Source organism: Manis pentadactyla, chromosome 9, assembly GCF_030020395.1.
Source record: "Manis pentadactyla isolate mManPen7 chromosome 9, mManPen7.hap1, whole genome shotgun sequence".
Classification (NCBI taxonomy): Eukaryota; Metazoa; Chordata; class Mammalia; order Pholidota; family Manidae; genus Manis; species Manis pentadactyla.
This window is the reverse complement of record NC_080027.1, coordinates 124,192,414-124,220,298: the sequence shown is the minus strand read 5'-3', so window position 1 is coordinate 124,220,298 and position 27,885 is coordinate 124,192,414. Positions and strand designations below refer to the sequence as shown.

At 59.9% G+C, this 27,885-nt stretch overlaps 2 protein-coding genes across 5 annotated transcripts in view; one reads left to right on the top strand and one right to left on the bottom strand.

The window, feature by feature from the left end:
• The window catches only part of ADORA1 (adenosine A1 receptor), a 38,702-nt gene extending 21,311 nt beyond the window's left edge, over positions 1–17,391 (top strand). The window contains exon 2 of one of the 2 annotated variants that reach the window (XM_057508105.1): positions 15,217–17,391. In XM_057508105.1, the coding sequence (XP_057364088.1) occupies positions 15,217–15,856 (640 nt within the window). In that variant the 3' untranslated portion in view covers positions 15,857–17,391. The remainder of the gene's footprint in view (positions 1–15,216) is intronic. The other variant, XM_036909601.2, reaches the window with a different exon arrangement.
• A 104-nt stretch (positions 17,392–17,495) lies between these two features.
• MYBPH (myosin binding protein H) lies at positions 17,496–25,784 on the bottom strand. Of its 3 annotated transcripts, none has more exons than XM_036909596.2 (11): positions 25,494–25,784; positions 25,267–25,401; positions 24,428–24,595; positions 21,976–22,064; positions 21,413–21,608; positions 21,098–21,237; positions 20,364–20,523; positions 18,990–19,126; positions 18,648–18,746; positions 18,243–18,292; positions 17,496–17,744 (listed from the first exon to the last, which is right to left on the bottom strand). In XM_036909596.2, the coding sequence occupies exons 1-10, from the start codon at positions 25,705–25,707 to the stop codon at positions 18,245–18,247; spliced, it is 1,386 nt and encodes a 461-aa protein (XP_036765491.1). In that variant the 5' UTR covers positions 25,708–25,784; the 3' UTR covers positions 17,496–17,744; positions 18,243–18,244. The 3 variants fall into 3 exon arrangements, with proteins under 3 accessions (XP_036765491.1, XP_036765490.1, XP_057364087.1); XM_036909595.2 differs by having other exon boundaries at positions 18,648–18,834; positions 25,494–25,783; XM_057508104.1 differs by having other exon boundaries at positions 18,648–18,834; positions 25,639–25,782.
• Positions 25,785–27,885: the final 2,101 nt, after the last annotated feature.

The following is a 27,885-nucleotide window of genomic DNA, read 5'->3' as shown; positions in this document are numbered from 1 at the left end:
AACAACTTGCTTTCGGTCACCTAGCTGCTCGGAGCGATCAGAATGGCTGAAGGGGCACTTGAATGAAGGAACGAGAAGAGCCTTGACTCTGACGCTCGTGGGCGACCTTGGGGAAATCACTTAGTGCTTTGGTCTCAGTTCCCACACCTATAAAAGGGCACAGTTCCAGTCCCTGCTGCCGAGGTGTCTGGGAGGCAGCTCTTAGACTGCAGGGGAGATTGGCTTCACCGTTCAGGGGTGCATCGGCTTTGGGGCGTGTGTGGGGGATGGGGGTTCCCCTGACCCCGCCTCCCGGTCTGGCGTCGGGCCTGCCTGCCTGCCCCCTGGGGGCAGAAGCAGCTGGTGGCTGCAGGGCCGTGGGTGCATGAGTGGCGCAGAGGCCCTGGAGACTGCCTGCAGGCGAGGAGGGCCTCTGGGAGCCGCCCCGCGCCCGGCAGAGGGGCCAGTTTGCCATTGGAGCCGATGTTGAAAGAGGAAACTCCTTCCTCAGTGTGCTGGGCTGCAGACACTGGCTGCTGGGAGGTGGGCCGCGTGGCTCCAGCCTGCGTGGCGGGCAGTGGGGGGCCAGCAAGGTGCAGGCTGACCCCGGCAGGGGGAGGCAGGCCCAGGGGAGGGAAGGGACAGGGACTGGGCGTGCTGGCTGGTGCCAGGCTGGAGCTCCGCGGTGCTGGGACAGCCCCAGGCCTCGAGCGGCTGCACAGCAGCGGGCCTCCCGCTCCCAAAGTCTGCAGAGACAAGGAGGGGACATCCGCATGCCCCACTCTTCCTGTCAGAACCTCAGTCCACAGTCAAGACTTGAACTGATGTTTAGATGTTCTTCTGTGAGGAGAATCAGGGCAGGGAGCCCCCTCCCAGACCAGAGGAGGCTGGGGGAGAAGTGATCCCCCGATGTGCCCAGAACAGTGGGAGGCTTGGGGCTGGGGACCAGGAGGCCAGAACTCAGGGCTGGTCCACACTGTGCCCCCCTGGGCCTGCATCACTGGCAAAGGGGACGCACAGCCACTGCCCGGCTTCTCAGGGCTGCTGCAGGGGTCCAGGGAGCGGGGTCTGGAGAGCATCGCCAGTGCCCACGAGTCACGCTGGCCGCACGGGCCTCCCAGACCTGGCGCTGCTCAGTTTCTTGCTCTGTGACCTTGGCTAAACTCTCTGACTCTGTTTCTACATATGTAAAATGGAAATAGTAATATCTACATCGTGGGACTGTTGAGAGGGTTGTACACGAAAACACATGTGCAAGCCCAGCGTCTCTTCCAGGACCCGGGCCTCGCTCTCCCCCTGTCCTGCTGCTTGCCGGGGATGGATGGATAGCGGTGTGCACACGAGTGTCTGCCTGTCTCTCTGTGATTGGGCGGACAGCTGGCACGCCCACCCACCAGTGCGCGTGAGGCATCCCTGTACACACGCCACGGCCTAGCCCGGGTGAGCGGGGCCTCGGGGAAGTGGCCGTGGCCCGGTGGGAGCTCAGGTAAGGGTGTTTCCGTCATTGTTCTGGGTACAGAGCCTGGGGCACCTCCGCCCTGCTGCAAGCTCCTGTGTCAGCCCAGGGGGCCTGCCTGGCACCGCAGGGTCCCCAGGGCGGACACGTGCATTCTGGCAGGAGAGGGAGCCCCTGTGTGTGATGGGCATCCTCAAGGTCAGGAGCAGCCCTGGTGCCTTATTTAGTCCTGCAAAGATGGTATTAACACCGTTTACAAATAAAGAAATAGAGAACCAGGGAGGTGAAGTAACTTGAACATTGTTACCCAGCTAGTAAGTAGCGAAACTTGGATTTGAAACTGGTGCCAGGCAGATACCGGAGTGAATGCTGTTTGTGATGCACCCTGTCCCCCTGCTGCTGCCCGCGGGGATTTCCAAACTGTGGGGTACATAGCCACCCCTAATGCGGGGAGGTTTTAGGCTGAGGCAGAGACAGAATGTAAGATTTTTGCAAATAACAAGGTGAGTCAGCACAAGCTGAGCTAAGGTGGCTGAGATTTCTGTGGCAGAGGCTGCCCCCAGGCACAGGCCTGGCAGGCCCCAGGGCCGCACGTGCTCCTCTGCCTGGCTGCCTCCACCACAGGTGCAGGGAAGCCAAATCAGGAGGCAGTGTCAGCATCTGGGCAGCAGAAATGATCCCCTGAGGTCCACAGGCTGAGAGTGGTGGAGACAGGCTGGAGAGGCAGCCCAGCAGGTCCTGGGGTGGGTCCTGGGGCTGTGGGCTGCGAGGGGCTCAGGGCAACCCCCTGCCCCACCCACAGGCAGGGTGCGTCTTTGGAGCACCAGGCTGGAGTCTGAGGAGCCAGAGTCGGCCTCAGCTCAAACACTGACCAGGTTGGTTGTGGCCTCAGGCACTCATTGAGCCCCCCTGGGCCTCGGTTTTCCCATCTGTAAAATGGCAAGTACAGAATCTGCCCTTTTCCCCTCACAAGCCGATGTGTGCAGTAAGCAGGGTTCAGGTCTGGAGGCGCTCTGCGGGCGGCGCCGTGCCCTGTGCTGTCCTTTTGCTGACCTGGGAGCCTCTTTCCCTGCTTCCTTCTGCCCCCGCCCCTGGCTCCTGGCCGTTTCTCGCTCTGTATAGTGAAGCTGGCTGTCCACTGAGACACACAGGTCACATGGGTGGATCTGTGATGGTCCTGGCAGGGATGGGCACTCCTATTTCCCGCAGGATCCGAGACAAAGCCTTTCCTTTCTCAGGGTTCTCCAGTCAGGCCTCCCTAGATAAGGGTGGGGAAGTTGCTTTTGTGCAGATACTGGGCCGCGTGCCTCTGGGCCTTGCTGCATGCACATTACAGTGTGAGAAGCCCAGACCATAAGGGGTACTTGGGAGTGGAGGACTAATCTCTGTCCCCAGAGTCCTCATGGCTCATGGGAACATCGATGGGTGACACACAAAACGCTAGTGTTGGAGGCAGCTAACCTGAGTTGCAATTCCAAGTCTAGCTGCCAGCTGTCAGCCTTGGGCAGGTCACCCAGTTCCCTCAAGGACGACTTAGGGAAAAGGAGAGGCGACGTGCAGAGCTCAGTGCCAAGTGCAGGCAGCGGAAACACTGGCAGCTTTCAGCTCCATTTTACAGATGAGGAACAAATTCTGAGAGGTGGTGGGATCGCTGACATGGCAAGCTTGGGTCTCGTTCAGACCCAGGCCCTCGAAGGCGGGTCACACGCCAGCCTGTTTGCTTGCTTTGAGCCTTTGGCTTCCCTGGCCAGTGTGACGTGACGGTGGCTTCCATCTGCAGAGGTCAGGCCAGGGGGAGGGGTGGGGGCAGGGGCTCTGTGGGACTTGGAGCTGGGGACCCTCAAGTTGGACCTTCCCAACGGTCCCGATCTCCACATAGTTATCAGCTGGGAGGAAGTCACTCTGGAGCCCCCTCCCACCCCCCCGCGCTGTGGCTGCAGTGCGTGTCCTGCCCGAGTCTCGCCTGGCTGAATCCCCAAGGCCCATTACTGCCAGCTCTCCGCGTTTTCTTTTCCCAGCTCTGAGCACCACACTGTGAAGTTTTCGTGAATGGTAGACGGGAAAAAAAGGCTTTGATTCAATAAGTTGCTTCCTCCCCCACACATCATAATGTGCGATTCCCTCACCCAGGGTTGTGGCAAATGTGAGTGATTTACTGGGCTTTGCAGAATGGAAGAAGTGACTGAAAATGATTTTATCGATCAACCTTCAGGGCAGCTGCCTCACCTGACCCTCGCCCTGGGTGGCTGCCAGTGGCTCCGTGCCGCTCTATTCTGCTCCCAACTCCCGGGGCAAATGACAGGCCTGCAGGCCAGCTCCCTGCAGAGGAGAACAGGCTGTTCCCCACCTCCACCCAGGGCTGGCAGTGAGGAGAAGAGCTGGTCTTGCAGCAGGACGAATTGTGGTCAGACTCTTGCTCGAACCACCGAATTAAGCTGCTGAGTGCATTAAAGCCTGGTGGGCGAGGCAGGTGCCTGAACGGGAACCCTGAGGCCCCTTGTCTGGGGGGCTGGGTAGAGGCTGCTCTGCCCGCCAGAGGGCCGCTGTGGAGAGCAAGAAGCCTCAGACTGGCTTCCTGCCTCATTCACATTCGCAGTGTTAGTGACACGTTGGATTGATATCTGCCATGTTGGTAGCTGTTTGTATTCCCTGGGGTTGTTCTCTGTTTTTTTCCCTCTGCCCCTCTTTTGCTGCCTTCTCTGGTTTTAAGCATTTTATATGCATCAATTTTCCTCCCCCAAATATTATTGGGCACCCAACTGTGTGCCAGGCCCTGTGGTCGGGCTAGGAATGCCACACGGAACCAGGCCTTGTTTCCACCCCCGGGGTTCTTGCAGTTTTGTGCTCGGGGTGGAAAACAAAGAATTGTACTGATTGTCCCCCGTGGGGAGGCGGGGACGTCAGCTCCCACCGTGACCAGGAGGTCCAGCATCCTCACCTCCTGCCACATGCTGTCCTGGGAAGGGGAATCTATGCCCGGCCTGTGTCCACCTGGGCGAGCCTGGGTGCCTCCCCACCTCCTACTGCATCAGGGTCCCCTGCCCCCCAGCCCATCTCTGTGGCTGGGGCAGAAGAGGTGGTACGAACCTTGAGCAAACGCTGGGGACCTGGAAGGGCAGGGCCAGTAGCTGTTGCTAAACCCTGAGTGTGCAGCTGCCCCGGGGACGGCTGGCTGGGAAGGGCTGGTTCCTGGGCTGGGCCTGGGCTGCAGCCTCATGTCAGTGCCCCTACCCACCAGCGCAAGGGGGGGACCGAAGGCAAGGGGAGCCACAGAGACACCAAGGAGATGATGGGAACGTGCTGGGGCTCTTACCGCTGTGGGGAGCATGGGCTCCAAGCCCCAGCGACAGGGATGTGAGGTGGGAGGGCCAGGACCTGGGCAGTATGCCTGCAGCTTCTTCGGGGGGCTGCCCTGGGTTGCGCTGCAGCGGGAGGGCCTGGAGTTAGACTCTGGGGAGGACTTCCTGATGTGGAAGTACCAGCTGTGGGATGGAGGCCTGAGGGTGGTGTGGGCTCTTTCTTTGGAAAGGTTTCCAGGGTGGCGAGGTCTCCCTGTCCTGTGTGGCCTGCCCTCACGTCCTTCTGTCACATCTTTTCTAGAGTAGAGGGCTGGGCGCTGTGGACTTGAGGAAGCCCAGAAGGCCCAGGCGGCAGAAACAGAGAGGGAGCTCAAGCCCGTGAGAGCAGCTCCCTCTTCAGGGTGAGCGCCCTGCATCCGGGCCAGGGCGGCTCCGGCAGGGGCACTGCCTGGGACTCTGCGCTCTGGCCCTAGGGCAGGAGGCCTGCCTCCTGGGTCCCAGCGACTGCCTGGGGTCTCTCTGGAGGGGGCCTGCTCACGGGCCCCTGCTGGAAACAGGCAGGTGCTGAGTACCTGTGGTTCCAGACAAGCCCGGAGATGCTCAGAAGGGAGTTGGGAGGAAGGACATGGCACCTCCTGAATCTTCCTCCCCGTCTCCAGTCTCCACGTTGGCCACTTAACCCAGGAGAGCTTTACTGGACGGGCCAGGGAGTGGGGCTTCTCCAGGGCCCGGCGTGGATTCAGTGCTGGGCGGAGCAGTTTCCCACCCCGGCCCCCACTCCCCACCCAGACTCAGACCCTCGTCAGACAGATCAGGGGACACAGACTAATTCTGTGCCGAGGCTGAGCTAGGGGGAGATGGCTGCAAAATAGAAACTGAAGCCGCGTGACCAGCCTTCCCAAGCGCAGCAAGTAACTTTTTGTTTATCTGTGTCCCTGCAACCTGTTTGGTATCTCTTCAGGAGCTGACTGTAGTTTCCAGAGGAATCAGGGCCGCTCAGGGCGGTGATGACGAGAGGCCCCGGTGGCTACTATGTACCGAGGGCCTAGACAAGTTACCAGCGCAGGGTCACAGTGAGCCTGCCAAGTGCATCTTCTCATCCCATCGTGCTGGGGACAACACCGAGGTTCAAGGAACTGCCACTTGCTCAAGGCCACAGGCTGTTACCTGGTGGAACCCCGTGGGAACGGGGCTCCACAGCACATTCATCACCGACTCACTAGGCAGATGCTTCTTTCTCCTTCCATCCCATGTCACCCCCGTCTTCCTCTCTGGAAGTTGTGTGAACCCTTTAGAGGCGGGACGCCCCTCTGGGTTGCTGAGCCCATCTCTCCACCACCGCCCCCACCAAACCTGGGGAGGAGCTGGGTCTCAGGGCACGCCCCCCTCCTGTGGGGGCCAAGCTCAGCTCTGCACACAGGGAGACAGACACATTCCAGAAGAGGGCAACATGACCTGCCAGGGCTTGGAGGACATTTCCTTTAGTTCTGCATCATCCTAATGAGGACATGGATGTAACCAGGGGAGGGGTCTCACCCAAGGGGTTCCGGCTCACTCCCAGCAGAATCTGGGCCAGAGCCCGGAGCCTCCTGACTCCCACTGCAGTGGGGGATTCCAAGGGAGGCTGCCCCTTCCGGGGTCCTGACATTGCTCTTTACAGGCAGGCCCCCTCTGTGGGCCGCGTGGTCCCGGAGCCCGGGGACTTCTGCCTATCCCAGCTCCTTCCTGCCCTGGCCCTCCTGGGGTGCCACCCAGGCTGTAGGATTCTCTGCCACCTCCTATAAATGACCACTGTCTGCAAGGGCCAGAGAGGCCTTTGAGCAACCATCTAGTTAGTTCTTTTTCCCAATAACATCAGGTCTTTCCACCTCATTGGAAAAGGAATTTGGTCCCATTTGCCGCCGCGTTGTCCCAGTAAGGCCTCACTGCGCCAGCCACTCACAGGCCATTAAACCCTTGCGCAAACAGGATGGGTTTTTTTCCGTCCCTCCCTCGCCCCCCTGCAACCCGATGAGTCAGAAAGTCACCCACAGCAGGTGGGGCCATTCGGCCCTGGTCTTTCTGCAGAGCCGACCTTATCCTAGAGGAAGGACAGAATGAAGTCTCAGAGCAGGAAGTGGCCAGGAATGTTGAAGTCCAGGTCCAGTTTCCCAAGCTTACTGTTCACGTCAGATGCCCCCCTCAAGGGCCACCCCATCACTGGGATGTGGGGGCTGTACCTGAGTCGCTCCCCACTGGGGGTTGGGGAGGAGGTGGCTGCATTCCCAAGACCCCAGGGCATCGTTTCAAAATGCAATACCTGGGCTTTCTGTCGTCTGTGTGGGGACATTCTGGCAAGCCCTGGGCTGGGGGTGAATATACTTTGAAAATGTGCCTCCCCCAAATCTGAGAACCTCCCTTTTGCACCCCAGCCCCTGCAGCCTCCTCTGGAGCTCTGGGCAAGTCCGAAGCCCTCTTTGTAAGGACGTGAGAATGCACGGAGAGGGGAGAGGTGCCTCGCGGCAGAGCACACAGGCCTGAGGCAGGCACACGATGTCGGGTGCCAGGGGGACCTGTGGGTCTGGGGTCCACCTGGAAGCTGGCCCTGTTTGTTTCAGTACGTGCTGCTCTGCCAGCAGGCTAGGCGCTCCTTCTGGGGAGGGGCTGTGCCTCCCCCATCGGATGGAGAGTTCCTCTAGGGCAGGACCTGTGGTTCTGCTGCTCTTTCCCAGATCCAGGGACGAGGCTTTGGGTTGGAAGCAGGGAGGGCGGTGGAGGCTGTTCCGAATAGGGGACATCACTGAGTCACCTACATGAACATGATTGTCCTTCCCACTAGGCTGTGGAGTTATTTGTCCTCAGCAAGTGACCAGGAACTCTTTCCAAGGCCCGTGACACTAGTAACCAAATCAGTTTACCGAGCCCTTTTCTTTCAAGGAGCTCAGTGTCTGCTGCCCTTCTCCGCAGCCCTGCAGACAGGCCCCGACGGTGTCAGACCCCCTTCTAGGGACCGCTGACGCTGATGGCGGGTGACGATACAGAATCTGGGGCCACGGCTCCCGGCCCTCCCCCAGGTCCCCTGTCCCAGACTCCCTGGGGCGATGTTACTGTTACGTACTTGGCCCCTGGAGTGTGCCCAGCGCCTTTGATTGTATCTGGTTTCCTACTCTCCTTTGGGAGGAAAAATTTCTCTGCAGGAAGTAGTTTCGTAGTCTGAAAACCTTATTTCCCTCGTGTTGAGGTCCAAGTTTCCAGTTATGAGTGGAGGTGGCTGAGATCCTTGATGAGAAGGGAGGCAGCTAAGAGGAGGACCAGAGCTAGGTGCCAGGGAAGAGGGAAGGGAAGATGGCAGACTTGCCCATGACCACCCAGACTTCAGGACTGCGGAAAGGGGCAAACGGCATCCAGCCTCCACCCAGCCCCGTGAGGGTGTGGGGCAGGTGGCAGGAAACAGGGGCGGCCAGCCTGAGGTCCCTGCCCTGGCCTCTGCGGTCCACAGGACACCTCATCACCCCTGCCTGCAGACAGAGGCACGCTGAACCTTTTTCAGACCCACAGTGCAGCTTCTCTCTCTCTTGTCTTCTGAGTCAACGTGTGTTTATTGGGAGTCTGGTAAGGCCTCGTGCCCCTGGCAGGGAGGTCTTTGTGACGATGCACTCAATTCTTCCTGCCCCAGCTTCCTCTGGAGCCAGCTGGGTCTGACCAGGAACACAGGAATCAGCTAGGTGTTTACAACGGAGGGTCTTTAATGCCAGGAACTGGTTACACAGGTGACGAAGTCTCTGAGAAGCCAAGCAGGGGGAAGCGAGGTGACTCAGAGACAGGCAGCAGGAGGCTGCCCCTAGAGGCTGGACAGTGGGAGGGGTGGACCCCGCAGCCCGGAGGCCGCAGGGGCTGTTGGAAGCTGGAACCCCAAGGGCCTGTCTGGCCGGAGGTGGCACCACGGAGGAGATGTAACCTCTGAGACTCAGGTGCAGTAGAAGGAGCGGTGGAGGTACCCTGGCCTCCCCCTCCTACCTCCAGGACTCCCATAGACCCAGCTGGTCCAGGAGCTTGGGAAATGCAGCCGGCCGGGCTCAGCCGCCTGGGGATGCAGAGCAGGGCAGGGCAAGGATGGAAGTAGGCCGGGCAGCCCCAGGACCAGTGTGCTCCTGTCCTGTTTGTGCAGTGACACAGAGACTCCTCTGGGCCCCTTAGTCTGGCAGTTCTTGGTCCACCGAAGAGCATCCTTTAGGGCCTCCATGCCCAACCCTTCTCTTTTCTCTGTAAACTCTTCTTTCCGGCCTGGGTCTCGTGGTCTGTCCATCACCTGATGGCATGCTGAGCTTTTCCTGTTCTGAGGAGGCTTCTGTTCATGCTCTCAGTCAGCCTAAAAATCAGTCCCCAGTGGTGTCCAGGAAGAGCCCTCTTCCTAGGCTGTCAGCAGGGACAGCCCACCCTCTGTGCACAGTCAGGCCTCCACTGGGAAGTGATCTCATGGGTGAAAGGGACTTTTCATGAGGCAAAGGAGCAGCAGGGACCCGGCACGCTCAGGGTTCCTGCTGGGCAGAAGCCTGGGACCGAGGCACAGCCTCTCTGGGCTGCAGGCTGGAGGGCTCCGGGGAGGTGAGTTCCGGCCAGGGGAGCCCTGCAGGAGGTGCTGGTCTCACAGTCGGCAGGGCAGCACCGGGGCTCAGGCTGCTGTGTTGGAGGCTGGCTGGCGGCCTGGTGGCACTTGCTCTCCCCCGTGCTGACAGCCCTCATCGGAGCAGCCTGCCGTCCCAGAGCCTAAGCAGGGTCTAGGTTACCGGCTCAGCGGCGGATCTCCACAGCTCCCAGCACAGTGGGGAATGAACCGGGGAAAGGTTTTTCTCATCCAGGGCACTTAATTGCTCCCAGGGCCATGGCTATGCCTTTCTGATCTGACCTTCTAACCATTTAGTCCTTATTTCTGGTTCCCTGAGATGTACTCACATGTAGCTCCTCAATCAATCCCAAATGATTGAATAGCTCATTTTTATTTATCACTGAATAAATCATAAATGATTGAATAAATGGAATATGGGTTCATTTATCCATTTTTACATGTATTCATTCATTCAACAAGTAATTGTTGAGCACTGTTCTAGGCACTGAGGATGCAGTTGTGAACCTCCAAAATAAAGGCTCTGTCCTAATGGGTCTAACATTTTACCAGAGAGAAATAGATCAGGATCATCAGCGCATGATATGTGTATATGGAGAGAGACTCAGAGTCCGGAAGTGATGAGCTCCATCAAGAAATTGATGGTGAGGCTACAGAGTAATGGGGCTATTTTTGCAAGGTGGTCAGGAAATCTCCGAGGAGGTGATGTATGAGCTGAACTCTGAACGGGGGCTGGGGAGGAGCCTTCTCAGACACCTGGGGAGCCGCCGAGCAGGCAGTGCAGAGGCCCTGAGGTGGGAGATGCCTGCAGATGCACAGGGGAGGGTCCAGCAGCGCCGTGGACTTAGGGCTCAGAGTAAGGGGAAGGCCCCTTGGGGAAATTCGGGGCGTGACATGGTGCTGCCCTCTGCTCAAGACCTGAGCATCGCCCCGGCGATTCTTCTTCCCACCCGGGTGTCCCAACTCAGCAGCAGGTCCTGTTGGCTTTGCTCCAAGTACATCTCCCCGCGGCCGCCAGTGAGCGCACCCCTCATCTCTTGCCTGGTTGGCTAGAACAGCCTCCTTGCGGTTGTCTTGCCTTTCCTGCGACAGCACATTCTCCACACAGCAGCCCAAGGCATCTTTTAAAGACAGAAACTGGAATATATCACTTCTGGGCTTACAATGGCTCACTCTGCACTTAGAATGAAGCCCAGAACCTTCTCTGTGGCCCTCCCGGCCCTAGGCGGCCATCCCTGCCACATCTCTGCCCCACCCGCCCTGGCCCCCACCGAGCTCCCTGGCCACTCTCTTCTGTTCCTTGAGCCCCTCGGCCTCAGCCTTTACCTGCCGTGCCTTCTGCCTGGAAGGTTCCCTCCCACCCGCCATGTCTGTCCGGCTCTTGGTGATCATTTAGCTCTTAGCTCGGCCTTTCCTCCCCGAGGGGCTGCCCTGCCCACCTCCCCAGCCCATCAGCAGCTCCCCAGGTACAGCCACACTCGGCAGAGTGCCCGGTTTTGTCACTCTCTGAAGTGACCTGATTGTCTGCACACCTATTTCCTGGCCTCCTGCCTCTAGGATGTTTCTTTCATGAGAGCCTGTTCTCCTCAATATTCCTGACCCTGCCACTTGGTACCTCGCCCCTAAAGGCACTCAGCGAGTATCTCTTTAATGGATGAACAGGAGGTCTGCCTGCTTGCCCAGCACCAACCACTAAGCAGCTAAGCAGCTCATGAACAGACTGGACCCACCACAGGCGGTCAGACTTGGAGGGGCGAGCGAGGCTCCGGGCGGGGCCGCCACACCCGCAGACCTGCTGGGTCCAGGGAGCCTCCCCAGAGCGGGCGGGCCTCACTGCGGCTCCCTTCCCCCACGCGGGGCTCTGCCCTCCGACCCCCTCATCCTCCGTCTGCCCATAGAGGCAGAGCTGGGCTGACGGTGGGCTTCGGACTTGGACCAGTCTCAGTTTTAGAAGTTCGGTTTCTGCCTCTTTTTGGCTGAGTGGCCTTGGATATCTCTCTCAATCTCTCTGAGTTTTCAGTTAGTACAATTAGAAAATGTGAAAACATCATCATAATAGTAACAGCACCTCACTCGGAGGGCCATCTTTACAGCCAGCGCCTAGCACATCAGTACATGTTAGGTCTTATGAGCCTCGTTACTGTTATTATTATCGATCAGTGAACTGTTATTTTTGAACCCCGCCTCCCACCCCAACCGCCACCCTGGGGCAGCCCCACAGGGCGCAGCGGTGTAGTAAAGAGGGGCCCTCTGCCCGGCCCTGCTTGGATGCAGCATTCGCAGGCCTCTTCCCCTAATTCCACCCCTAAACCACGCTCACTCTGACGGCAGCTATGATATGACACACGTCCCATTCAGCCAGGCAGCTCTCCGCAGCAGGCACCCCTTCCAGCTCTTTCCTCAAGGTCTCCCTTTCCCTCTACGAGTCTCGGCCACCCCACTGAGCCAGGTACCCTGTCTTTCCATGTAATCATCATCAACAAGAAGATACTGACAAACTAATTCATACTATGGCGTTAGTGTTATCTTGACTTAAAAAATAACACACAGAAGGGCAATTCGTAACCCAAGGGAACGTCACCGAAGGTGGGATTTTATGCAGCGTGTGGGGGACCCTGGAGGTGATGGGCTGGCCCCTCTGACGGTGTCTTTAAGTAGCCGCCCGCGTGCTTGCCCGTGCACAACCCCCTGGGCGTTTCCCTGTCTCCATCCTGTTGCCCCCGCCCGTGTGCCTCTGCGGCTGCACACGCCTGAGGCTGCACACGCCTGAGGCAGCCACCTCTCTGTCTAGCTCCCAACACGGCTGCGGGGATGGTGAGGTCTCAGATCCCGACTCGGGAGGGACACCCCCGAGTGCTGGAGATGTGTTCCACATGCCCGCTCCGTGGGCACTGTGGGTCTTAGGGCCCCTCTGCTGCCCTTTCCCACATGTAGGGAGAGGTGAGCTTCTCCCCGGCCCCGGGAGCAGCCTTCCTGTGAGAGCCTGCCCCACCTCAGCTGAGGCTCTGGGTCCAGCCCTTTCCCACCACGGAGAAAATAGCAAGAAAAACAGATGAGAACTGATACCTTAAGCGGCGGGGTCTGCTGGGACCTGGCCCTGGAGGAGCCCCAGGAAAGGTTTAACCCCGGGGCTCCAGGCAGTCGGGAAGGATGGGAGGTGAGGGAGGGGCACCCCTAGCTGGAGGTTGCCGCCTCCCCCCCGACCGACATCCTGGCCGTGTCTACCTCCTCCTGGTGGGCCGTTGCTGCCCAGATTGTGGCTCCTGGGCTAGACCCCCTGTCCTCAGGCTGGACAGCAGCTCCAGAGGCCCCCTTGCCCACCCCCCACCCCTGGTGGGTCCCCTCTTGGAGCAGGGCCCAGACATTGCCATTTTAAAGCTCATAGGAAAGGGGTGTCCCAACCGGCCAATCATCCATCCAAGTGGCCTGCCGTGAGCCGGGTTCCCCGGAGCAGAGCTGGTCCTGGAGTCAGGAGACCTGGGCAGGTTATTGTCCACTTCTAGGCCTTGGGTTTCTAATCTGTGAACGGGGGACTCCCTTAGGTGCTGTGCTCACCTCACAGGTGGCCACGAGATTGCCTGAGATATGCGAATGTCAAAGGCTTTTTAAATGATAAATGTGACATAAATCATGTGTGTCGGGCTGCGTTGGGGGTGCCTGCCTCCGTCCTTCCTTCTGCAGCTGCAGCCCATTTGGTCCTGCTGAGGCTCACCCTGGGGACCTGCCCCCCACCCCACCTGTGACAGCGGTGAAATGTCCCTCCGCCTTCTCTTCCACAGAATGACCTGCACTCCTTTGGTCTAGACTCACCTAGAGCTTCTCTCACCAAAGGGCGTGCGGGGAGCCCTTTGAGATCATCAGGGACAAGCCCCGAGCCAGGTATTTGCAGAGTGGTCACGCTGTTTGCTGAGCACCTGGAGATACAGAGGTTTTCCAGTTGTGAGCGTTTCTGGGGGCTTGGAGGGGTAGGAGCTCAGACACAGGAATATTGGTGTTTACAGAGCATTTCATAGATGTTTTCCCAGGTGGCCCCTCACCCTCTTAGTGCTCCCCTGTGTCATTTTGTGGAGGAAGAACTGATCTAGGAGGTTGCAGACCACGCACAGTGTCTGCCCCAGGCTGTCCTTCTGGGCACCCAAGAGGCAGGAATGAGCTTCAGTTACAGCCAGAGAGCAAGGATCAAGTCTAAGGAAACCTCAGGGGTGCACACGTGAGCTGGGCGGCTTTTAGGCACCTTGGTGCTTTCGGGTCACCAAGGACCCCAGGACCCCAGAGGAGGGGAGGGGACACTGCACCAAAGGCGATGGAGTTACTAGGATCCTCGGTCTCCCCACGGCCTGATGGGAGGTTGGAATTGAGGATCCCAGGGTCCCTTCTAGTGTTTGATTTCTAGTGGGGGTCCTGCTTTCTCCAGCCCCCAGACCGTCCCCCTTCCCGTCCCCATGAAGCCCTCGGGCAGCAGTGGGCTTTGGTAGATGGAAACACGGCCAGGGCGAGAGCAGCCTGCGCGTCACGCTGCGAGGGAGGAAGCCGCAGATGCTGCAGGCACAGGCCAGAGGCAGCGCTGGAAGAGGCCTCCCCCTTCACACCCACGGGTGTCAGTGGCTGTTCACGCACTCAGGAGGGCACGCCATCCATTTCGGAAGCTGCGTTGGAAAATGACCAGTGGGCAAGCCACTGTGCTGAGCCAGCTCCTCGGCGCCGAGCCGGGCAGCCCAGCTCTGGCACTTGCCCCAAGGCCGGCGTGCAGGCAGGGGACCCACGGCTGCAGCTGGACTGGCTTAAGGGGAGGTAGAGAGCCCCCAGGACATGGAAACCATCAGCCCCTGGTGGGGGTCAGTCACTGCCCATGGGCGGGCTTGTCCATTTCCTGTGTCACCCAAGCGTTTTCATTTCCATGTGTGTGATGACATGAAAAAGGTTGGTAGCTCTGTCCCTTGACCTTGTCCTGTTTATTTCCTTCAAAGGACACATCCCACCCTGTCACTGTCTTGTTTACTTCCTTACTTTTGTGTTATCTGTCTCCACCCACAATGTGAGCTGCAGAGAGGTGGGATCCTTTATCGGGTTCCCGGCACAGAGAGCAACGGCCCAGAAAACGCTGAACAGTGTGTGCTGAGGGAACACACTGTGCAGGCGTGGATGAATAAGTGCAAGTCCCTCACTTGCAGTAATGCTCGATGAGCCGTTTTCTTTCCTGAGAATAATTCCCCATTAGCTTGGGGGTGCAGACCTGGTTCTTGAGCTCAGCCCCTCAGGAGATGAGCACTGCGTGGTGATTGGAAGGCGGAAGGGGGTAGGGATGCAGGTGGGGGCGCTGGCAGGGGCCCTGTGGCAGAGCCAAGAGGAGACGGGTGTGGGGAGGCTTTTTTGACAGGTGTGTCAGCCAGCCAAGGGGAGGGGCAGTTTGTGAATCATTGGCTGTTTTGGTCAGCGTGGCTGGGGGTTGGGAAGCACAGTGCGGTGCTGCCACCTTCCATGTGGCCTTGGGCAGGCCACGTGGCTGCTGTGACTTTGTTTCCTCATCTGTCCAATGGGCACACTGGGTTTTCATACTCCACGAGGGCAGTCATGGAGGAGGGATGCGATTACGGTGGGTGTGCCGAGCACCAGTGAGCCGTTTTCACTTTGGTAATTTTATTAACACTCCTAAAGGAAGTCCTCTGTTATTTCTGGTGTGATTTCTATCACTGAGCACGGTTCCCAGCCCTGTAGCAGAGCTGAGCCATGGCGCTGCGAGCTCCGGCCTAAGTTTACGTCCTGCAGACACACACCTCCCTCCTCCCTGGGCCCTGGCTGGGGAGGGGGCTCCTCCTGGGGCCCCCCAGGGCCTGGGTGAGCCGTGGAGGGGCCTCACACTCTGCCCTCCTCTCCCCCAGGTACAAGACGGTGGTGACCCCCCGGAGGGCAGCCGTGGCCATAGCCGGCTGCTGGATTCTCTCCTTCGTGGTGGGCCTGACGCCCATGTTTGGCTGGAACAACCTGAGCGAGGTGGAGCGGGACCGGGCGGCCAACTACAGCGGGGGCGAGCCCTTGATCGAGTGCCAGTTTGAGAAGGTCATCAGCATGGAGTACATGGTCTACTTCAACTTCTTTGTCTGGGTGCTGCCCCCGCTGCTGCTCATGGTCCTCATCTACCTGGAGGTCTTCTACCTGATCCGCAAGCAGCTCAACAAGAAGGTGTCCGCCTCCTCCGGGGACCCGCAGAAGTACTACGGGAAGGAGCTGAAGATCGCCAAGTCCCTGGCCCTCATCCTCTTCCTCTTCGCCCTCAGCTGGCTGCCCCTGCACATCCTCAACAGCATCACCCTCTTCTGCCCCTCCTGCCACAAGCCCAGCATCCTCACTTACATCGCCATCTTCCTCACGCATGGCAACTCAGCCATGAACCCCATCGTCTATGCCTTCCGCATCCAGAAGTTCCGGGTCACCTTCCTTAAGATTTGGAATGACCATTTCCGCTGCCAGCCTGCACCTCCCATGGACGAGGACCCCCCAGAAGAGAGGCCCGATGACTAGACTCCACTTCTGCTCCCACCTGCCCACATCGGGGGCATCTCAGCCCGGTCCTTGCACCCACCCCCTGCTTGTCTCCCTGAGCCTTCCCCACTGGGCAGTGGGGTGTGGGCGCCCTGCACCTCTGGGTCCTGGAGGAGGTGGGAGGGCAGTCCGTGAGCAAGGAGCAGCCTGGTCGCCTGAGGGGAGGAGGCAAGTGGCCGGGCCTCCCCACGGGCCTGACCACCCCCCGGGCAGCCCAGTGCGGCGGTTTGGATGGGGCCGTGTGGGCTGGGAGGCGAGCTCAGCTTCCGCAGCAGGCGGGAAGTCTGCTTGGCTCAGGCGGTGGTGGTGCAGCCTTGGGACCAAACTGCAGCAGAGGAGAGGGGATCCCCTCCAGGGTGGAGGGAAGGAGAAGAACCAGATGGCCTGGTCTTGTTTTCTCTCCAGAAGGAGAAGGTGGCCAGAGCTGCTGAGGGGCAGGAGTCCAGGAGCCTCAGTCCACTTCTCAGGACCCTGTGCTCCCGGCCATGCTGGCTGCCAGGGTACCCGTTCCCCTTGTCCTGGGAGCCCAGGGTTACACTTGGTGGAGGCGGAAAGAGCAGGTGCAGAAATCATTCCCAACATTTGCTTTATTCTCCACCAGTCCCTGCACCTTGGGTGTGGGCTCCCGAGCCCCCCGGAACTAGTGTGGCGTGATAGGTGCTGGCTGCAAACAGCCACCAGGTGGCAGTACCGAGCCCCCCCATCTAGCCCTGAGGGTCCACAGGGGCTGGAGGGGTAACTACCTGTCATCTGGGCCACCACCTCCACCTGCCCCCTGTGACTGGCCCGGACTCTCCTAGGTGACGCCCGTCTCTGCTACTCTGGGCCAGAGGAAGAGGAGAGCTCCAGATATGCCAACTCTTGGGGTCATTCTGCCTGCCTGGGGAGGGGGTGGCTAAGGGAAAGTGGGCGGCTTCGGGCAGCCCTGGGATGGGGGCAAGCAGAACAGGCCAGAGAAGCCCCCACTCCCGAGAGTGAGCTGGAAGTCTTGGCATTTGACTAACCTCACTACCCCCTGGCATTTAGTACAGTTTCCAGGGGCTGCGGGGCTCTGTGGCAGAGGCTAGGCCTTCAGGGCCCCTGGGGAAGGTCCACCGCTGCCAGGCCTGGAGCCCCTTGTGTGGAGGGTGGGAGGCTGGGTTTTGGGTGCGAATTGCCTGATCCTCAGCCCTTCCTCTCTCTCAGGCGGGCCGTCCCCTGGCTCTCAGGGAGGGCCACCTAACAAATAAAAGACTGAACCCTTGGAGAGCACACCACTGGCTACCCCCCGTCTGCCCCCTGCCCCACCGTCTGAGGGCAACAGACGACCTCAGCAGAGGAGGAGCAGCGCTGGGGTTGGGGTGGGGGCACATGGGGCGTTCAGAGAAGCAGAGCTCCTGAGAAGGCTGTGTCCGTTGCTATAGTTATGCTCTTGGGGTAGCAAACCCTGAATGCAAAAGCAAGACCCCAAAAAACCTCATGTCTGGAAGACCCCCGTGACATCCAGAGGCCTGTCCCACAGGCGCCTTCCTCACAGTGTCATGGGGAGATCCCCTCACAGTGACGCATTCGACACACTCCCTCCCGGTGACACAGCCCCTCCCCCACACGATGATGCTCACCGTCACAGAGGCCCCCGCACTGTAACACCACACACCTTTATTTGAGTGCCTCTTGCCCCCTGCGCCACTCTCTGCAGGGGTCACTCCAATCCGGGTACCTTCCAGGCCCCCTTGTGCCCAGGAGGCCTGGCCTGGGACCTTTGGGCTCCACCCCCTGGGGGAGGGAGCTTGGCAGGGACCGGAGAGCACAGCCATCAGCTGTCACTGTGGACATGGCGTCTGGAGCATCCGGGGAGCTTGACTCTGGGCCCTTGGGTCTGTGGCACCTGGTGGCGAACGTGCTTCATGAGCCCCTGGTGTCATGGGCTCCGTGTGCCCTGCTGAAGAGGGGAGCTGGAGTGGGAGAGCAGCATCCCTTTTTCCTTCCGAGGTTCCCCGTCCTGCAGGCCCGGTGTCCAGGTCTGAGCCATGCCAGCTGCAGCTCAGGATGCTTCCTCCTGTCAGAGCCTCAGACCAGCAGGGGTGGGAGGGCACCGGTTTCACTGTCCCTGCTTTCCTGGCTAGAAGAGCTTGGGTCACGCAGAGCCAGGACCAGACCCCTGTCCTGTGCCTATCCTTCAAACCACTGCCCTGCCGAGCCTCACTAGCACGCCCACCACTTCACCTGCACATCTGTGAAACACCCTAGGACGGTGTGTGTGTTGCCTGTGGCCAGATTTGTGCCCAGAGCCGACTACCGCCTCCCCCCTCCCCCCTCCCCTCCCCCCACCCCTGCTCCGGCCTCTCCCTTGGAGGCCCTGGAGGGTGTTGGTCCTGCCACGTACCTTCACCTGGTCGCAGCCTCCTCTGGCAGCTCTTCAGTGTGTGGCTGAGGCTGCAAGAGATTCTGCAGGTTAGAACCCAGGGAGGGGATAGTGGCTGCTGGGGACCCAGGTGTGGAGGTCGGGGGGCCAAGAGAGGCCCGAGGCTCCGAGCCCTTACCCCAGGCGGGCAGCCTGCGCACAGGAGTCTCCCCTGCCTTCTTCCCCCACGTCGGCCCTCCTCCCGCCCAGAGAGCCCTTCCCGGCCTGACTGCGACCCTGGTTTCCCCTCTGTCTTGCCGTGGCTTTCAGCACTCAGCACTCAGCCTCATCTTGTCATCTTGTCATCTTGTCCAGCAGGACAGGGGGCTTCTCCTGTCCTCCCCTCCGTGGAAAGGTTCTAAGGAGCGACCCTACTCACACCCTCACCTTTGACCTCCAGCCGGCAGTCCACAGATGCTTCCCCGAGCACGTTGACGGCCTTGCAGGTGTAGACCCCAGAATCGAAGGGGCTGGGTTTCCGGATCTCTAGGGTGCAGACTCCTTGCTCAGAAAGGGCGCGGTATTTGGGGTCGCCCTGGATGTCCATCCTGTTCTTCATCCAGATGATCTTGGGCTGGGGGAGTGGTCGGAACAGAGCCGGGTAGAGTGGGGGCTGTGGGGGGGGGGTTCTCTGCCGGGCCAGCCTCAGGCTTCGGTGGAGAAGCCTGTGAGGATTCTGCCCCTGCCCGCCCCCACCCGCCCGGGGCACAGCAGGGCCCTGCCGTTCACCTTGGGGGACGCGCGGACGCTGCAGAAGAGCTGCGTGCTGTAGCCGGGGGTGGACGTGTGGTCGGCCAGGGGCTGGGTGAATGAGGGGGCTTCGGAGAAGTCTCGCTCCACAAACCCTTTAGGTTTGGCAACAGTACCTGGGTTCAGGGGAGAAGGGGGGCCGATTTGCAGTTACAGGAACAGACCTCATAGGATAACCTCATTCATTCATTTTCCTAAAATGATCACTAAAGCTTACATCTCAGTGTATTATTTAATCCACACAGCATTCTTCTGCCAGGGTAGGTTTGTCCCCATTGAGAGATGGGAGACGAAGGCCTTTTGTGGATGGGTGACCTGCCCAATATCACTTCGTGAGTTTGGGGCTGAAGGGGTGGCAGGTCGCACTGTGGCTTGGACACCGCTCTGGGAGGTGAGCTGGTGGCCTGCAGGAAGTTCTTAATGCAGGAAACAATCCGTTTTGCCCCTGCCCCTCTTTTGGAGTTCCGTGGCAGGACCCCAGGCTTCTGGGATCTGGGGGAAGCCAGGCACAGCCAATGTGCCCCGACTTAGGGACAGAATGTCTCAGAGAGGCAGAGGAAAGCTGCGCCCATGCCCGGGTGGGCCAGGGAGGGGAGCAGAGAGAGGGGTGGGCAGGACAACCAGACAGATGGGATGATCCTGGCCAGGGGTGGAGCCCGGCAACCTGGAGAGGCCACATGTCATTTCTGTTTGTCTTTTAAGACCTGACTGGCTTTCCTTTTTTAAACAAAAATGTCTTCCTAATTCTGTGCAGCTCAGGCTGATGTTAAAAAGAGTGTGCCTTCCGGAGCCCACACAGTCTCTGTGGGGGAAGGCCTTGGAACGCGCAGGGTGACACGGAGAAAGGGCTTGAATGTCACGTTTGACGCAAGAGGGTCAGGCGCTGCGAGGAGACATAAACGCCCATATCTCTCTCATCCATCTATGTGGTGTTATATGTGGGTTGGGAGGTTTGTGCTTTTAGGCAGCTCACCAGAGGCCACCTATCCGGGCATACTGCCCTCCAGAGCAGCTCCCCTGGGACACTGCACATGAGCCCCACCACTGCTGGGATGGTGGCAGTCACATAAGCATCTTCAGCATAAGCACACAGCGTCCCAAGGGGCACCTCTTGTTGCATGGGTTTGCTCTGCTGTGTTTGTGAAAACCGATCAACCACATCCCTCTACAGTGGCTGTGTGTGTGCGTGTGCGCACGGAGCTATGGAGTGGGCGTGGCGAGGTAGTATCCAGCGGGCGGGCAGCCATGAAAAGCCCCCGGGGAGGGGTACTGAGACACCAAAGAGAAGGCGGAGATGGAGAGGGGTCCGCGTGGCCAGGCCTGCTGGGCGTCCGGTCCCCAGCCTAGACCCACCTGCCTTCTGGATGTGGGCGAGCTCCTTGGTGGAGGCGGCTGAGGCACTGAGGCCGCACAGGTTCTCCGAGAAGACCCGGAAGGAGTAGGAGTTTCCCCCGATGAGGTCGGAGATGATGCAGGAGGTCGGGTGGTAGCGTTCCAGCACCGTGAACCATTGCTGCAGGGACCCAGCCCTGTCACCCTCACCTTTCACCTCTGCCCTCACCCTCCCGGCTCAGCCTGCAGCCCCGCCCTCAGAGGGCTGTGCCCCCTCCCTGCCCCGGGGGGCTGCACCATCCAGCTTGGGGCCTGGGGGACTTTGTATTAGGAGAAGGTGCTCCTGGGGCTCTCGAGTGACCTCTCTGGGGACCTCAGAGAATTCTAGAGACTTTCAACTCAAAGTCTGGCCAGAGAATCACCTGGGAGCTTCTTAGAAGTACAGGATTTCAGCCCCGGCCCCAGACCAACACAATTAAAATCTGCATTTTTAGCAAGATTCCCAGGTGATTCATATGTAGTCGCATTTCCAGAAACACTGCTCTAGAGCTTGACGGGCCTCAGAGAGCCCCCCTTGCAGTCTTCAGGAGGAAACCGAGGCCCAGAGACGAAAGGAATCTTGCCCAAAGTCACACAGAGAGTCCGGTTAGTGGTAGTTAGACTAGAACTCGGTCCCCAGGTTCTTAGTGGGCTGGGCCTTCCCGGCCACCTAGGCCATGTCCTCCTCAGCCCCACCCTGCTCCAGCAGGCCTCACCCCTGTCTTCTTGTCTGCTTTCTGCACAGTGTAGCCCAGGAGCTCTGTGTTGCCCGTGTCCTGGGGTGGTGTCCACTCAAGGGCAGCGTTGCAGCCCCAGACGTCCAGTAGCCTGAGGCTGCTGGGGGCTCCAGGTTTCTCTGCAGGACCGGAGTATGGGGGCAGTGAGGGGGCTGGGCTTGCTGCGAGTGGCCCCTCCCAGGACCTGGCTCCTTGCATGCTGCCCTGGCCTGACCCCATCAGCTGCCAGCTCTCAGGTAAGAGGTGGGGTCTCGGGGAGGCCAGCAAGGCAGCCCCGCCCTCCCTGGCCCGTACCGATCACCAGGATGTTGATGGCTGCCTTGGCTTCCAGGCCTTCCAGCTGCACGGTGAGCTCGTAGCAGCCTGAGTCGGAGCGCTGGGCCGAGCGAATGAACAGGATGGAGTCCTGGGCCCCCGTGCGCACGCTCACCCGCTGGGTGTCCAGGGAGTGGCCATTGTGGGTCCACGAGGCCTCAGGCTTTGGATTCCCCTGGGAGGGAGGAGCCCTCAGGGTGGCTGCAGGAGGTGCCAGCAACCCCCCCATCTCAACTCCAGGGACCTCTGGAGCTGGCCCCATCGGTTGTCCCCAGGAGGGGCAACAGAGGCTGGAGCCACAGGTGCTGTCCAGAGCCTCATTCTCCCAACTCCCCAGCCAGCGTTGGGACCACCTGCCCCACCCGCAGGCTGGAGAATCGCAACTCACCAAGTGCAGGACGGAGGGAGGCTGGGGCCCTCTCTCTGGGTCCCAGGCAGAGCCCCGCACACGGCTCCTGACATTGCCTGGGCTCCTCTGACACACCTCAGCGAGGGCCCGGATTTCCACCCAGGTTCTTATTCTGGGCAGGAGGCGTGCTTACCTGGAAGGGGATTTGCAGGTTGACTGTCTCTCCCACTTGGCGGATGTACGTCTGACGGAGGTGGCGGGGGACCCGGATTTTGGGGGCCTCTGCATCAAAGCGAGAGTCTAGGCTTAGCACAGCAGTGGGGTTTCTGGCTGGGCGTTTCTGCGGCATGGATAGGGGACAGCTGGTGAGGGCTGCTGGCTGGGCAGGAGGGTGGCTGGGTGTGTTGTGGGGCTGCCTCCTGGGGGGAATGGTGACACTTGGAGATCCAGGGGCCCAAATTCCTTCAGGCCCTTGGGGAGTTGGGAGCTGGGAGGCTCCAGGGGGCAGGGCCTCCACGGGGTGAACCAGTTAGCATACCAAGCGCTCTCGACGCCTGACCCTGCCAAGCCAGGATTTGCCCTGTAGCCCAGGCATTCCTGGGCTCCAGATGGGCCTGGCTGGCTCCCTGGCTCCCTCTAGTGGGGAGCAGGTGCTGCACCTGTCGGCCTGCCGTCCCAGGATGATGGCAGTGCCAGTCTTCCTCTCACCCAGCACCCTCTGCCCCTCACCAGTCCAGGACCTTCAGAGAAGCCCCCATGAGACCCATTTACCCATTGCTTTGTCTCCAGGCCACATGGGAGGATCAGAGTCTTGCCCTTCCTAAATGAGGCCAGGACATACCCCTTGCTTTCTGTCCCCCCTTCCCACTCCCTTTTGGTCTTACAGTTGGAAGTCCTTCCTGAAGTCTTACGTGCTAGGGAACCACCTTCCCGACCACCACCTACTCGGTGCAGCCACTGAAGCCGCTGGGCATCCCTAGGGGAGTCACCGCAGCCTCTGCCACTGTCCCCCTGGGCGGGGGCAGGAGCAGCAGCCGAGGCTCCTCAGCAGCAAACAGGTGGCAGCAGTTGGTCCGCGACACCCAGGGCGGAGGGCAGGCGGCAGTGAGAAGGACACTGTGTCTCCGAGGATTAGCTGTGCGGGCCCTCGGCTCTGGGAGCAGCGGGAGTGCCATGCCCAGGGGCAGCTGCAGGGGGCCAGGCCAGGAATGCTTGGCAGCTCCAGGTGGTCGAGGAGGGCCAGCTGAGCAGCTGAGGATCCTGCCCACGAGGAGGGCCTGGCTGGCGCCTGTTTGGTCGCGGCCTCCTCCCCTCTTCTCTCCAGGAAATCCCCTTCTCTCGTGCCAGAGGAATTTTAAGAGTGGTGGGTGCTGAGGCTGGCTGGCTCCTTTGATATGGGGCCTTGGAGGAGAGGGCCCCGGGCCCTGCAGCCTCTCGGAGTGTGAGCCTCTCAGAGAGAAGGCTTCCCGGCACCTCCAAGCTAGAGTCAGGGTGTCCCACATGCGGTTGTCAGGCAGGGCCGTGTGTCAGCCAGACGCAGAGGACGAGAATGGCCTTGGGTTTTGAACACTAGAGACGACTCCCTGCCACCTGATGGGACATGGACGGCCTTGTGTAGGGGTCAGGCTCTGGGGCTGCTGCTCATACGCTGGGTGTCCTCAAGGGCGTCCCTGGGCACCTTGGGACCTGCTTGGTTCTGACTGACCAGCCATGACGGTCTACTATTCTAAGCTCCCTAGCCCCATGATTCGCACACCGCTCAGGACTTGGAGTTGAGAATTATTTTCTTCAATCCAGACTCAACCCCTCCTGTGACCATGAAACCCCCTCTTTCTGGAGGCCTTGTCCAGAACTGTGGAGTCTCATCAGGGGAAGGTGGACAAGGCCCCAGGCCACCTGCTGGCCTGTATCTCTCTTCACCCTGGGGCCCTGGGCTGTCCCCAAAGACCTCAGATTAGACCAAATGACTCACTGCCATTAACAGAGTGAAACCCGATAGGCTCTGGGAGGGGAGCAAGGGTAGGCTTGAGGCTAATGCACCCTGCAAATAGAAGTCTTAGCGAGGGGACAGCAGCTGGCCTCCCAGATCTCCCGCATGGCACTACCTCTGGGGATGGAGAAACCTTCACGGTTTCTTTTCATGGGCCTTTTGCAGGCCCTCATCTTCCACTAGAAACATGGTGGAACAAGAAGGCAAGCAAAGACTTCTCTCTGTTCTAAAACCTTTGGGAGAATTGAAATCCAGGCCATATGAAATGCACAGAAAATGAGCTTCCATGGCTGCTGGAGGGATTGCGATTCTGTAGGAAGAGGAATGGAGTGGCATACTCCAGGACAGTGACCCAAAGGCAGGTGCCGTGGGGAGCTCGAGCTTTCATTTCTGGGGCCAGGAAGCCCTTCCCCCAGTGCTCGGGGGCTGGGGCACTCAGGGAAGTGGCCTCTGTACCCTGAAGAGGTCCCTTGCTGCTGAGGAGCCTGGAACTTTCTTAAGGCAAGATGGCAACAGCATGTGGCTCGTGTGCGTGAGTGTGGGACGGAGGAAGCGAATGCCCTGTTCCCTCTGCCCTTTGGCCTTAGTCCCTCCGTCCATCAGAAGAGGTGCCTGGGAAGGGCTGGGGAACAGGAGGCACAAGGGTGGGCTTTACCTACAATCTTCTGGATGTGGACAGGCTGGTCCAGCACAGCCGCCGGGCCAGCCCCCGCCGAGCTCACCGCAGCCACACGCAGGAGGAACTTGTCCCCTAGAGCCAGGTTCCGCAAGGTCTGCTGGGTCACCATCACGGGCCGGGCGTTCACGGGCACCCACTCCGCAGCTGGGGACATGGAGAGAGCGCAGTGGCCATGGGTGCCCTGCCCTTCTCAGTGGTGATCTGGGGGAGTTGACCTCCTTTTTTGGGCCTATTTTTGACTTTATTCTCTTTCCCTGACTTCTCCTTGTCAAACTGCATCAAAGACACCTGATGTTAGAGCCCTGGAATAGTGCCAGAAATGGTGCTGCTGAAGCCCAGAGAGGGTCGGACACATTTGCCAAGTCACACAGCAAGGCCGGGGCAAAAGCAGAGGCCACGCTGAACTCAGTTGCTGTGGAGGTGGACAGTAGGACAGTGGCAACAGGGATATGGCCAGAGTGTCCTGCCCCTTATTTCTCCTCACTGTCTTTTGCCTTACCCCCCTGCTCAGACTCTGTGCTCCCCACCTCCTGCTCTGAGCAGGGTCCTCTGACACTGGGCACTTCCTTCGCTTCCTGTCAGGCAGTGCCCCAGGGCCCCCTGCCCTTGCATGCCTGTTACTCTGAGGACAAGGGGCCCCCTGAGGTCATCCGGATATGCCCCTGCCTTCAGCGGTGGAGCCATAGGCGAGGGGCTGACGGAACCCCTCGCTCTCCCTCCCTCTAGACTGGCCCAACTTCGGGGTCTGGGACCTTGTCCCTGCTGCCCCCAAACCCACCTCCCCTGGGGGCAGCAGGGCTTCACCCAGAGCTCACCTCCCTCTCGGCGGAGCTCCAGCACATAGCCCTGGAGCCCCAGCCTCCCTAGTGTCTCGGGGGGCTCCCAGCTCACGGTCACCGAGCTGTCGCTCACGTCCTCCACAGCCAGCAGCAGGGGGGCACCAGGGAGGTCTGAGAGAGAAGCAGGGGAGATGAGGAGGTTTGGGGCAAGACCTCCCCGCTCCCTGCCATGCCCCTCCCTCCCCCCTGCCCGTCTCTGTCACCTGCGTTGGGAGGTGCAGGTTTAGAGGTTGCGGGGGCTGTGGGGGGTGCAGGGGCCTGGGGGGCAGGCCCCTGAGGCGTGGGCACCTGCTCCTCCCCTGTAGACCCTGATGCTGCCGCTCCTCCAGAGGGCTCTGTGGTGGGCACCTTGGCAGACGCAGAGGCGGGCTCCTCTGGACCACAGCGGGGAGCCTCCGGGGTGCATTTTCCTGTCATCGCTGGCCTGCTGGGGGTGCCGGGCTGGACTTTGCAGGGGTCAGGAGGGAGGTCTGGGTCTCCAGGGTGCCTGGGACATCTCGGTCCAGGCTTATATAGTCAGGGGCTGCCCCGCCCCCCACCAAGTGATTCCCAGCTGTGGGGTCAGGTCAGGCTCGGGGATCTGGGGGTGGGGAGGCGCCTAGGCCAGGAATAGCTCTGGCAGAGGGACTACAAGGGTCCCCTAAAGAGCACGTGCCCCCTGATTGGATCTCAGCAGCCAGGGCACTGGTGCCCAGATGGGAGGAGGGTACAGATGGGTGAGATAGGACAGCGCCGGAAGCCGGTGCCCGGGCTCAGGGCAGCGGGAACAAGAGCTTCTGTTTGGAAAGCGAACCTGGGTCAGGCTGTGCGCTTGCCTCCAAGGGGCCACTTGTGCCCAGCGCTTCTCAGCCTGGGTTCTGGGGCCCGGAACAGCCTTCCTGGAGAGCATGCCCATCTCTGCCCCTGGGGTCCCACATCTCTGGGGCTTCCTCCTCGAGCTGTATGAGGCTGAGGGTCCTCGAGAAGAGGGACCTGGGATGCCCAAGGTGAGGTGGGTGGGTGGAAGGCCTTCCAACAGGGGACTGATAATAATCGGTGATAACTGAACAAGCAGTAAACACCGTGTGTCAGGAGGAGAGGGCTCAGCAGGAACGCTCACTGCTGGAGGGATCGTGACCTTGCTGGGAAGAAATCCCTTTGGAAAAAGTGACAGAGGATCTAGTAAAATGGCAAACGTGCGACTCTAGGACCCAGCAGTTACAGGCCCGGCGGCTCTCACACGCGTGGTCCGGGAGATGTGCCGGCAAACGTCCTGGCCGAGTTCGCTAGAGCCCGAACCTGGAGAAAGCAGCTGCCCCACGACTGTGGCCTGCACCAGTGACCTCAGAGCACACGTGAGCCTGTAAACCAGAATGTGCACTGAGACAACGCACGTCAGCCCCCTGGGTGACCGGACAGATACAGTGGCGGGCAGGGCACCGAGCCAGGGGGGTCCCACCTACATTAAATGCAGATGCCGATGACACCAGGTTCTCTCCCACAAGGCGCATCTTTAGGCGGTGAGGCCACAAGGAGAGCAGAGAAGGACAGGACAGGGGTTACCTCCAGGCGGAGGGCAGGGGGTAGGTGCTTGTGGAGTTTTAGGCCCACTAATGAGATCTCACTTCCTGTTCTAGCTGTGGTTACACAGGTTCACCACATAGTGATTCTTTAAATTTAAAAAAAAGCATCTAATGCACTCTGTAGCATGTATATATCCCACAATTTAAAAATAAATGCCCATGGAGTTCACTTAGAGGCCCTGAGCTGAATGCACACTCTCCGCTTTCCCCTGGGGGTCACGAGAGTGTGGCCGCCTCTCCCTGCCGTCTGTCCCTGCTGTGGAGTGGCAGTGGAGGGCCTTGGGAGCCGTGGGGTCCAGCCCTTCCTGGGTGCCATGCCCTCTGCCAGGTGACTCAGTGTCCTGCCAGGCAGGGGAGGGCCTTGGAGACCCGATCCCATCCCTGGCCTCTGACTCTGCAGCTATAAGTGAATGTGACTAACTCCACAGGACCCTGAGTCAGCCGGGGAGGCCTGTCCTGGGATAGGGGAGCAGGGGGTGGCTGCCCCAGAGGGCTTCCAGCCCTGGGGTTTCAAGGATCCTCACGTGGTGGGGTGGGCAGTGGGCACGGATTAGGGAATGCTTGGCCCCTCTGGCCAGCGGAGAAATGCCAGGTCCCCCCAACACTCTGGCTGAGTTCTCACTTCCTTTGCCCTCTGCAGGGCTGTGACCTTGGGATCAGGAGCATCTGCCCAGCTCCAGCGAGTTCAGATTTCAGGGCGGCCAATAGGTATTTCCTTCCTGACACCTCAAACCAATGTCACAAACCAGCAGACCAAGTCACAGATAATCCGAACATAGGGGAATTCACAAAAACATTCTCTTTGGTGTTGGAGGTGCATCTGGACTCTCCTTAGATGCAAGTCGTCCTGTCTGGGGCCCTGGGAATTCACAGAGAGCTGTGAGGGCCTCTCTACCTCAGAGAGGCCGGAAGGCAGCCACCTGTCCTTCTGAGCCCTTCCCATCCCACCCATCCTGTCCTGTCCACCGCCCACTCTATGGCCCAGGCCGTCCTGAGCAGAGAAGCCCTGATCTCTGTGTGGGCAGAGGGCTGA

What these genes read in the sequence shown, in the direction of transcription:
- MYBPH (XM_036909595.2), bottom strand. Translation starts at nt 25,707, where the DNA reads ATGACAGGAAAATGCACCCCGGAGGCTCCCCGCTGTGGTCCAGAGGAG. An exon ending in ACCTGCAAATCCCCTTCCAG is followed by an intron (nt 21,609 to 21,975) that starts GTAAGCACGCCT and finishes CCTCCCTCCCAG; the next exon opens with GGGAATCCAAAGCCTGAGGC. An exon ending in AAGCAGACAAGAAGACAGGG is followed by an intron (nt 20,524 to 21,097) that starts GTGAGGCCTGCT and finishes GGGTCCCTGCAG; the next exon opens with CAATGGTTCACGGTGCTGGA.